The 12065-nt window shown below is 34.5% G+C and overlaps 1 protein-coding gene across 1 annotated transcript in view; it reads right to left on the bottom strand.

Moving 5' to 3' along the window:
* The window catches only part of LOC145252451 (uncharacterized), a 64958-nt gene that overhangs the window by 31543 nt on the left and 21350 nt on the right, over nt 1-12065 (bottom strand). Inside the window, exon 2 of the mRNA XM_080111853.1 lies at nt 8746-9087. Coding sequence (XP_079967979.1) covers nt 8746-9087 — 342 coding nt within the window. The remainder of the gene's footprint in view (nt 1-8745; nt 9088-12065) is intronic.

Raw genomic sequence — 12065 nt, 5'->3', positions numbered from 1 at the left:
TTGAAGAACAATTTTTTAATAGAGTGGACCTGGGAGCAATGGCAATTAAAGGGTGGCTCCACACTCCCCCAAAGCCCGCAAGCTGGGGCCTTACCATCGGATATAGTTTAAGGTCATATCCAGAACCCCAGATGTAAGCATGACACAGAAAATAGCACACCGGTTATCGTATTAATATAGATAACTTAGATTTATCATTGTTATTTTTATCATTATTATTTTCATTATCATTATCGTTATTATCAATATTATTATTTTTATCATTGTTATTATAATCATTATTTTATCATTATTATTTACTCACTAAGAAGTTTCACACAAGTCATTTATCAATGTTCACTAACTGGTTATGTTACCTGGAGTCTGAGTGACAATACATCTTCCCAGATTTCTAACACTCTCCGTTTCTTTCAATAATCATTGAAAATAAGTTTTCGTTCTCACAACAGCTGTTTAGTTCTCATCGATAGTAGCCATTAGCTTTTATTGAAATTTGTGTGGCAGCAAGCCTCCTGAAGATTCCAGTTTTCTTAAAACGGGCAGTTCTAGGAAAGAAACTTTGTTCATGGAATCTGTGTTTATATTTAGGCACAGATAGAGAGTGGGAGAAATATTGAAAGCATGAATTTCTCAAAATGTGTATTTCTCAACTCCAAAAGGATTCCTCATATAATAATATTTCATTTTGTTTTTTTTTATGTCTACACAGAAATTTTTTTCTTGCAATAAATTCATCCCGGGATTTTGTAACTTTGCCAACTCCATAATAATAATAAAACTAAATCATAGAATTACATCATTAATTTAATTTTTTCATATATTAATTATTTTCATATATTAATTATTTTCATATATTAATTATTTTCATTTCTGATGACCTAAAAAAAAAATAAATAAATAAATAAATAAAACTAAAAAACTAAAAAAAAAAAACTGCTGCCTTTTGATTTTTATTATTTCTCTCCATATTTATTTCAGGTGGCAGCGTCAGTTTGGCAGTGATTGCCTGATTTTCTATTTGCTTTCTCACTTCCCCTCACCACATGAAATGGTTTCGTCTGGGCGGCCGCAAAAAAGACATATGTTTTATGCACGATGGGATGAAAGTACATATATTTATTAGTGCTGGAATGATTAATCGGAACTGGAAAAATCAGGACTTTTGGGGGTATTGGAATCGGTATTAAAAAAAAATGGTGCCTATTTTCTGATACCAAAAACGATTCTTTTAATTATCTTTTTTATTTGATTTTATTTCAAGCAAAATCTTCCATTGCTGATAGTAATGATAAAATAAATATTGATTTCATCATTCCTTACAAGTGTGTTTACACCTTTGAGAAAATATATACACATTTAACATGCGTTTTTACAGTAATCGGATAAAATAAGTTTATCTCTAAATATTTAGAGATTTGCAAAGAATCGGAATTGATAATTGTATCAGAATCGGAACAAATATTGGAATCGTCCCATCACTAATATTTATATAAAAAGAAATACACATTGGTCTTTATTATAAATGGGGGGGATAGACTCTAAATTTTAAAGAACATAATAAAGTTAAATTCTAATAAAAGGCTTTTTTTAAAAAAACAAACTGGAAGGAATCCTGTCTAACCTTAATCCCCACTTCCCGTATTCACCTAACGAAAAACTAAAAAAATGTATTTGTTGCGACCAAAAATCGAAATTTAATCACACGAAAATCAGAAACAGACGAAACCCGAGGCGATTATTTCTCGTCATCTTTCAGATAATTAACAATGTCTGAGAGACATTTTTATGATTTCACAATATAATCAGTTTTTGTTTGTTTCGCCATTTAGAAAAGTTAAGTCTTTTTGTTTTTCTTCTACATTTTTTTTTTTTTTTTTTACACAGTGATCACCACTTATCAAGGCCCGGAAGCCACTCAGATTCTACTATTTATATGTTTTAAGGCATGACAAATGGATTTTGCTGGATTTTTTTTGTTGTTTTTTTTTTTAACAATTTCACTAAAAATCTTTGTCAAAAATAAACAAGTTTTTCTTTCAGACTTAGGAAGAATATTAACAAAAAATACGAGTGAAACATTAAAAAAATATGAGTGCAACTACGCTATAATAGTAAAATTCGAAAAACGAAAAAAATCGATTGTAAAAAAAAGGTATCTATTGACTTTATGTGTCCATTTCAACAAAAACCAATCGTTACTTAATTGACATGTCAGAAGTATTTAGATATTACTGCATTATTAAAAAAAAAAAAAAAAACTCGAGTTTTCAATCCTTATCGTAAAAAACCCTTGCCATATTTCTTTGGAAAGACATAATTTAATCACAAGGGAAGTAAATCGGTTATGCTAAAAACAAGGCAAAACGTAAAATTTATTTTTTTACATCGACAATAGTTACATGCTATTTTCATGGAAAGTATCGAAGAATTTTTTTTTCAACAAAGTTTCAATAAAATTTTTTTTAATTTTGTAACGGTAAAAACTGTTTTTCCCCCCATGGAAACAACTATAATTAAAACCATTTTTTCCCAAGAATAGTGTCAGAAAAGTTATCTCTTTTTCTATTCATGAATTGCTGACATCTATTTGTATAAGCGCATAGATTTATCGTTGTTTACCGTAACTGTCAAAAGATCCTGATATGACCTTCAGTCAGGTTCTAGATCAGTACAAAAAAATGCTTATTTATTTACTTGCTAACCTATGAAAAAAAAAAAAAATTGATCTCAAGGTCAATTTAAGAAAATATGTTTGTACAAATTAGTTTAGGTTTTAAAAAATCCAGTATTAGCACAATAACAGCTAACAAGATATCAATTAAATTGTGTAGAAATATTTTTATTTTGTGACCAAATCTTGAAGAACCCCCCCCCCAAAAAAAACCATAATCTAAAACGGCAAAAGAAATAATTCTAGAACAAAAAAATTATCTAATTGTGAATATTAAATATACATGTTCCAGGCATATGGCGTCTATCTAGAAGTTGTAAAACTAAAAAAAAAAAAGGAAAAAAAAGAAAAAAAAAAAGAAAAAGGAATTAGGACCATTTTTTTTTTTTTTAAATCTCCAATATCTCCTTGCCAATAGATCCATTGATAAAACACCTCCATCCTCCATGGCAGGTGCTCGTCTGAACTCCAATCTCTGGTCCCCCCTCACCAATCTTTCACGAAAAACACCCGTCTAGCTGAATCCACTGTGAAAAATTTCCCCCACTCTATATCTGTGCCTAAATCAAAACGCGAATTCCATGAACAAAGGTTCTTTCTTAGAACTGCACGCCTGTGGAACTCTGTTCCGTCTGCCTGCTTCCCACCTGACTACAACTTGGATATGTTCAAGTCCAACGTTAACAAATTCCTAATGAACCGCCCCCTTAAGTAAACACTTCGTCAAATCTCCACACTAACGTAATGTACTTGCAATAACCCTTATCCCTGAGTGGCTTCTGGGCCTTGATAAGTGGTGATCACTGTGTAAAAAAAAAAAAAAAAATCCACATGCATCGACATATTTATAAATATGATTTTGGAGGCTAAAAACTAGTCAAAAAATCATAGAGGGACCATTTTATGTTAAACTTAAATAGAGAATTGAACCCCCTGCTAAAAATTGAACAGATAAAGTTTTTCATTTGTTTATTTATATATATTCTTTTTAGAATGAGAAAATTAGCTGCTTAATTAATTTGGTATCGGATGCCAAACGATGATGTGAAATACTGATTATATATTTTCTTATAAATCTAATGAAAATATTTGTCAATTCCTCAAATTAATTTCAGGATCAGTTCTTGAAAATGCTCCTTCATTTGCAGAGTCTGGCTCTTAGGTGCCAATTGGCCCTCTTCTTAGATCCAAGTGTTACCCACTCAAATTGCTTTGCCCCACTTCATCCCTTTACCCAATAACCCGACTTTGGCTACACACTTTTGTAATTTATGGGGGGTGGGGCTGTCTAGAAAGTTGTGAAACTGTAAAAAAGAGAATGGAATTATTTTTTTTTTTATTGCAAATCTACAATATCTCTTTACTAATAGTTCTATTGATAAAACACCCCCATCCGCACACAGATCAACATTAAACGGAAGTGCTCTATTACAAAGAATCCTGAGTGAAAAGCCATTGTCTTAATAGGAAAATGATCCAAAAATGAATTGGTAAAGAAACAACTATCGTGAAGAAAATAATCCTTTTCTCCGCATTACAAAACGACCCTGGTGTCTAACTCTGTCCAGTGGGGAGGCATTGTAACTAGGAACAATCCAATTTCGAATATTAAATGTAGTTGATCCAACGCAAAAATCAATCCAATTAGAAAAGCTTTGAATGGTAAAGAATTCCAAGTAAAAAAAAAGGATTACATTAATCCAGTCAGGATCAGCATTGTCGCACAATGAAGAAACTCTTTTGGGGGAGCTGGGGCTTCTACATTAAGAAACTCTTTTGGGGGAGCTGGGGCTTCTACATTAAGAAACTCTTTTGGGGGAGCTGGGGCTTCTACATTAAGAAACTCTTTTGGGGGAGCTGGGGCTTCTACATTAAGAAACTCTCTTTTGGGTCAAATACGTGACAGAGTTTTGAAATTGGGTAAATAAAAAAGGGGATAAAAAGGGCTAAGAAAATGGATTTTGAAATGGTATAATTCGTTGCAGACAAACACCTTGCCTAAGGATGTCCAAGGTAGTTTAGCTCCGTACTCAAGACAAATCCTATTTAACATGTATAAAAAAAAAATTCTCAAACCTTGTCACCAACACCGCAATTCGTACCAACTTTGAAACTGTAATTCTCAACATCTGCACTCTCTTGACTGTCAAAAAACTTAACTCCTGTCCTTTCCAATTCGTCCTCCTTATAGTCACAATTTCCCTCTTATGCAAATTCATGTCATCTATATATCTAGAAAAGTGAAATTGTGTGTGTGTACATTTCCCTACCAAACTACTCTGTCAATTTTCAGTCTACAGACTCGAGGTTTGACATAAGGAGTATTGAGATTGGGAAAATCTTTTTAATCAGTTTTCAGCCAGAAATTTAGCTGTCAAAGAGTCAAAGTTCAACGATTTGATCTTTGAGAACTCTACCAAATTCCTCTGCCAATTTTGGGTCTAAACATTTGAAATTTTAGATGTAGGTTACTTGAACATGGATCAAACTTTTTAATTTGATTTGAACCCAAAACAATAAATGTTAAAGGGTCAAAATTGGGGTCAAAGTAAAAAAAAATTGATCTCTACGGTCTCTACTATAAATTACTCAGCCAATTTTTACTGTAAACATTTGAAATTTTATATAAAGGGTATTCAGACATAGGACAAGCTTTTTAATCAGTTTTGGAGCGAAAATTTGGCTGCTAAGAGGTCAAAGTTTACAGAATTGACCTTTGCAGACTCTACCAAACTCCTCCACCAATTTTGGGTCTAAACACTTGAAATTTTAGATGTAGGTTACTTGGACATGGGTCAAACATTTTAATTTAATTTGAGCTCAAAACAATACATGAGGTTTTCAAGTCCAACATAAACAAATTCCTGATGACTCGCCCCCTTAAGACACTTTATCAGATCTCCATTACTAGCGATTAGTACGATATTATCCCATTGATTACTGTACACGCAATAACCCTTATCCCCGAGTGGCCTCCGGGCCTTGATAAGTGATGACCTCCATATAAAAAAAAAGCCGAACTAGGCGCAGATGCAAATAAGGAAGTGCGAGAAGAAAAAAAAAAAAAAAAGGAGAAAAAATGCACCACATACTCAGAGAGAAGAAAGTGCGTATCAAAAAAAAAAAAAAAAAAATGGATGTGTATAATCGAGGATAAAAATGGGCTCGCTGTGGCCGGCATGTGGTTGGAGGAAGGAGAAATGCGAGTCAAGTTAGATGAACTAAGACGGGAGAGTAATGGTAATAAATGTTTTTGTTAAAAAAAAAAAAAAATGCTGACCCATATATTTTTTTTCCTTCTTTCTTTTGTTTGTTTGTCGTCCTAGGACGTCCACCTTCCCAGATCTTGCCTCCGTTTTTTTGAGTAAAGTAAATTTATTGCTTACTGCCTGAGGTTACCTGATTGAAGAATGCCGACAGATTTGTCCTGACAATTTTTAATAGGCCAGACTGCTCCTCCTTTAAACACCACTGGCTTGATTTTTTCCGACCTTCCAACCTTGTGTCACATCTGTGGTTGGAAGGAATTAAAGGCACTAGTGCATTTCTGTTATTTTGGACAATTTAATTGTTTTCAATTTTTGAACAACTCCTTTCAGAACAGGATGGGGGGACAAATCAAGAAGATCCTATCCGAAAATGTCAAAGTTTTGAGTAACTTTTAGGTAAAATCTATCCAAATACACTAATGTAATACAATAACACAAAATGAAACGTTAATTATTTGAACGTTAATTATTTAAACGTTAATTATTTGAACGTTAATTATTTAAACGTTAATTATTTGAACATTAATTATTTAAACATTAATTTGAACATTTATTGAATTAAAATGAAACTAAAATTTTCAAAGTGCTTTCATTTATTATGAAAGTTTAAGTTTAGTAAAATTTTGAAAATAAATGAATATAAATAAAAAAGAAAAAAAAAAGAAAAGTCACATTTTAGATGTTCTTAATGATAAAACTGTGGACCGTCCGATCTTCTGCTTGCGTCTGATCTTCAATGATCGGACAATTCCATCTCTTACAAAAGAGATGACAAATGCATTTATATATGTGTGTGCGTGTGTGTGTGTGTATATATATATATATATATATATATATATTTATTCTGATGTGTTAAAGGCAGAATAGATTCATGGATTCATATAATAATTAAATGAATGATTTTGTGCTACGAAAAAGATACTGTCAAGAATTATAAATGTCAACGTAATTAAAGGAATAAATTGTAAGATGGTCAACATCAGGAAATTTGGAATAAAGACTGTCATTTATTTGTTATATGTTCTGTAATTATATTAAGCTTCATAAATTAAGGATTAGTATGTAAAAATAAATAAAAAATTGTTAAATATAATTGAAAAAAAAAAATCATTTTCACAGAAATATATATACACTAGCATTTCAGCCCGGCGTTGCCCGGGTGTTTGGAGGTGTGTGTTGAGCAAAAAAAAAGTAGTAGTAGGAAGGCAAGCTCGAACCCATACCACGAATGAGGAAAAGAATGGGAAAAAACCCTGGCGTTTTTGCTGTTAAGACCACCGTCAAACAGGAAGTGACGTACGTTTAAATTAAGGCTAGATAATTGAAAAGAGGGGATGACTTTCGAAAATATCAGCGAAAAAAGCGACCCCTCCCTGTTGAAAAGTGCCCAGTTGAGGGTGAAGAAATTAATGTTTTTTGCCAATTTTTCGGTATTTGTCGTCTGAAGGGTCGAGCTTCAAAACGATACTGATCTTGTGAAAATCCGTCGCCTCTGTCAAAGGTTTTAGCCAGACATGCAAACATATATTTATATATTGGTAACTCAAATTTTCGACCCAAACCGATTAAAAAGCTTGCCTTATCTCTGAATACACTTTATGTAAAATTTCAAATGTTTAGACCAGAAATTGTCTGAGTAATTTGGTAGAGACCGCAGAGGCTAAATTTTTTTTTTTAACTTTGACCCCTATTATGACCCCTTAACATATATTCTTTTGGGCTCAAATCAAGTTATTAAGTTGGATCCATGTCCAAGTAACCTATATCTAAAATTTTAATTGTTTATACCCAAAATTGGCGGAGGAGTTTGTTAGAGTTCTCAAAGGTCAAATCGTTGAACTTTGACCCCTTAACAGTCAAATTTCTGGCCGAAAATGGATTACAAAGATTTTCCCAAATCTCAGCACCCTGTATATCAAATTTCGAGTCTGTAGACTGAAAATTTGACAGAGTTATTGCGTAGGGAAATGTACACAGACAGACAGACACTTTCACAGATATATATATATATATATACACACACATACATACATGATTATGATGATGGACTCTCCTGTCGATTTTGACATCTGAGCTTCCGCCACAACAATTAAGTTGCTCGGAAATCCACACAGATGATTTGTGTATAGTGGTGAAGGCTTTGTGTAGAACCAACCACACTTTTTGGTATTACTGCTAATCTTTGCCAGTGCAAGCGACTGCCACGGGACAGAGCATACAGTAAATTGCAGGTTTTTGTATCAGAGTTTCCTTCTCCTAGATGCATGTGCTAATGAAGACTGGAAGTGCATCTCTTCCAATGAATTAATGCACCCCAAGATACCAACCTGGATATTTCTACGACTTGGCGTAGTACATACAGCATCTAGACTTCCCAAATGGTCACTCATCTTATACTGTCCAGGCTCAACATTGTTTAACTTCGGTGATTTGACGAGAACCGGTGTGTCAACGTAATTGTGCTGTATATATGAGAGAAAGAAAAAAAATATATGTGTATGGGCATGGTTCAGATGCTAAGGAATGAGGGTGGAGAATTGTATGCTTTGGTTTCGATTCTAGCTGATGGCACCCAAATCATATATATATTTTAGATCTCACTACCATATATTAGGTTCAATATAATAATCGGTATAGAATTGTCTCTATAATAATAAATATGTAATCTGCATGAATGAAAATATGTTTAAGCGTATCTTACGACCAGGCAACGCCGGGCGACCTGCTAATCAATTTGAAAAAGTCATCCATTTTCATGTAATGACAACTTTCAATTATTTGAAATGCGAAAAACAAACTTCTTACCCGTGAGTTCAAACGTTGTCGTGTTCACTGCCACTTTAAAATCACACGTAATATCGTTCGTGTTTACAGCTAAAGTGTCACTAATATTCAGCCAGCAAACAGTAACCTCCATGATATATTTATTTTTTTTTACCGTCTTCTCATCATAGATCTTCGAAAGGATTGAAGCGACGAGACCAGCTGTCACAGTTTGATTATCCGAGATGTTGTCGTGCCAGAAATAATAGCAACATTGGTATTCAATCGGAGGAACTACAGAGCAATTTAGGTGTGCGTGAAAGCGAATCAAAGATCCAAGAATGGCAGGTGATGGATGGACGGTCAGGGATACGCCGCATTGACCTGAAATGTAACGAAAGAAACTGTTAGAACATGTTATTTTAATTCACGGATCATCTAGTAAACATACAAGTTGCCTAAGTAATTTTCCAAATTTTTTTGTTTTTCTTAAAGGCATTTAAAATTGTCTTAGACTCTTGAAAATTCAGTATTTAATGTCATGAACTGTCATCTAAACTTCAGCCTCTGTCCCACCGACGAAATGTTCCATCCCTCTGCCTGTTCTACAAGTATTTTAATGGTGAATGCTCTGATGAACTGCAAGCACTTGTGCCCCCATGGCGTAAATACCCTCGACAAACTCGACAAGCAGCTAAATCCCACCCCTACACAGTAGAGATCCCTAGATGTAAGAGAGCTTTCTACTCCAGTAGTTTCTTCCCCAGAACCGCTAGACTGCTTCCCCAACTTTACTGACATGCAGAAGTTCAAGTGTAATGTGAACCGACATCTTGCTGCCCAACTCCCTCCATAGTATCCTAGTAGCTCATGTGCCTGATAGTAGTCCCCTACACCAAAGTGGCAATGTGCCTTGTTTGGGGTGAAAATGTAATTTTTTTAAAATTAAAACATATGAGGTGCCTTAAATAATTTTCTAGATTTTTTTTTCCTACAGGCATTTAAAATTGTCATAGACTCTTGAAAATTTAGTATGTTATTGCTACACATCTTATGAGATGACTGACCAATTTTTATGATTTCAGGTTCAAATGAACAGCTACAGCAGGAATTGGAATACACCCTATCAAAGCCTGATTGTCACAGCTGGTGAATTTCAAAAATGCAATCTGGACGTGAGGACACGTTACAAGAAAGATATGCAATAAAATTCTGTTTTAAACTTGAAAAAATGTCACAGAACTGTATGGAATGTTACAGACTGCTTTTGCATCATCTTCCATGAATCGAGCATCAGTTTTTGATTGATTGTATAAGAGATTCAAGGAAAGCAGAGAAGGAGGGATGATGTGAGGTGTGGGAGGAGTAAGGAAGTCAGAATACCAGAGTTGATTGGCCAGATAAAGAATTTCATTAGTAAGGACCGCCATGCGTCTATAGAGACAATAAGTGCACAGTTTGATGTCAGTGTGGAGAACTGCACACACAACTAGTCTCAAGGAACTGAAGATGCTGAAGATTTGTGCAAAGTTTGTCCCAAGGGCGTTCCGTCCTTGTCACAGACTATTTGACCAAGATGGGCATCAAGACAGTTCCTCACCCTCCCTATAGTCCAAACCTTGCTTCCTGTGACTTTTGGTTATTTCCTAAGCTCAAGGAAAACCTTAGAGGCTGCCGTGATGAGACAAGTGAGGAGATGAAGGAGGCTGTGACGAGGGTCATCGACACGATCACATGGGAAGATTTCCATGGGGCTTTCCGGAAGTTGTTGGGGCTGTACAACAAGGGCAAAGTGTTCATACAAAAAAAACAGGAAACTTATTGAAGGCACCTTGTACGTGTTCACATTTAAACTTCTGTAGATTTAGTACAGTCACGGAAGCAAGAAACAGGGAGGGAAATCCAAAGTCTAATAGTCTGAAGAAAGAAACTATTAAAGCAGTAGAAATCTTACATCCAGAGACATCAACAGTGAAAGGTTAGTTGGGAGTATGTACGTCGAGGGGACACAAATACTATGAGTTCATTAAAGCACATTCCGTTATATGAAGTGGACATCAGTTCATGAGTGGCATAAGAGATTCAAAGGGAGTCTGTGAGGGATGATGAGAGATGTGGGAGGAGTAAGGAAGTCAAAACACCAGAGTTGATTGGCCAAATAAAGAATTTCATGGATAAGGACCATCATGTGTCGATAGAGACAATAAGTGCACAGTTTGATGTCAGTGTGGGAACTGTACACACAATTATCCATGAGGAACTGGATATGCGGAAGCTTTGCGCACAGTTTATTCCAAGAGTTCTCAGAGAAGATCAAACTATTTGACAAAGATGGGCATCAAGACAGTTTCTCGCCCTCCCTATAGTCCAAACCTTGCTTCCTGTGACTTTTGGTTATTCTTTAAGCTTAGAGGTCGTCATGAGACAAGTGAGGAGATGAAAGAGGCTGTGACGAGGGTCATCGACACGATCATATGAGAGGACTTTCAATGGGACATTCCACATGCCAGCGTACAAAATGGACGCTAAACCAAATATGATGATACATGTTGTTGCTCGGAGTTAAGATGTCTCATCAAATTCATGAGGTTTAGATAGCAGTTTGAGAAGCATTTTGTTAATGTCAAGACGATTAATCAGAATTGGGAAAATTTGTGTCTATTTTCTGATGCCAAAAACGACTTTTTTGTATTGTCTTCCACTGTAATAAAAAAATCTTCCACTGCAATAATAAAATAAATATTTGATTTTAAACAAAAATCTATAGATCACCTTCACAAACGCGTTTTTGCGTTTGCGAAAATACATGCACATGTAGCATATGTTTTTACGGTAATCTGAAAAAAAAAAAAAAAACAAATATATAGTTTAGAGATTTATAAAGAATGGGGATCGGTAATTGTATCAGAATCGGGAATTTAGTACGGAATCACTAATTGTATCGGAATCGTCCCATCACTAGTTATAATAAACGTTATTGCACAGCTCATGTATTAAACATATTCCAAATATTAAATCCACCATTAAAATATATCCATCATTAAAATAAAAGGCTAAACTAAAGAACTATTAACCATTATTAATTTATTGATGAGTATTATTTTATTAATTTATTGATTGTGGACTGTTATCCTCATCTTTTTAGTTGTTTCACGACGTTTTCGCCAACTATTTCTCTGGCCTTCGTCAGGTGGTAACCGTGACGAGATAGGAACTCCGAATCTCCTAACTGCATTCTCAGCAATTACTGCCTTTGGTAGTTGTCATCTCACCACATTTTTTTTTGTTTTTTTTTGGCCAAGTAAGCTCTGGCCGGCTTTGTGTTGGATTAAAAACACTATCTTCAGACAATTCTTACCTGG

This window comes from Euprymna scolopes, chromosome 29 (assembly GCF_053919585.1).
Source record: "Euprymna scolopes isolate OS-2025 chromosome 29, ASM5391958v1, whole genome shotgun sequence".
In the NCBI taxonomy this organism is placed as follows: domain Eukaryota; kingdom Metazoa; phylum Mollusca; class Cephalopoda; order Sepiida; family Sepiolidae; genus Euprymna; species Euprymna scolopes.
Note: the sequence above shows the minus strand (reverse complement) of the source record. Positions and strands in the feature narration are given on the sequence as shown.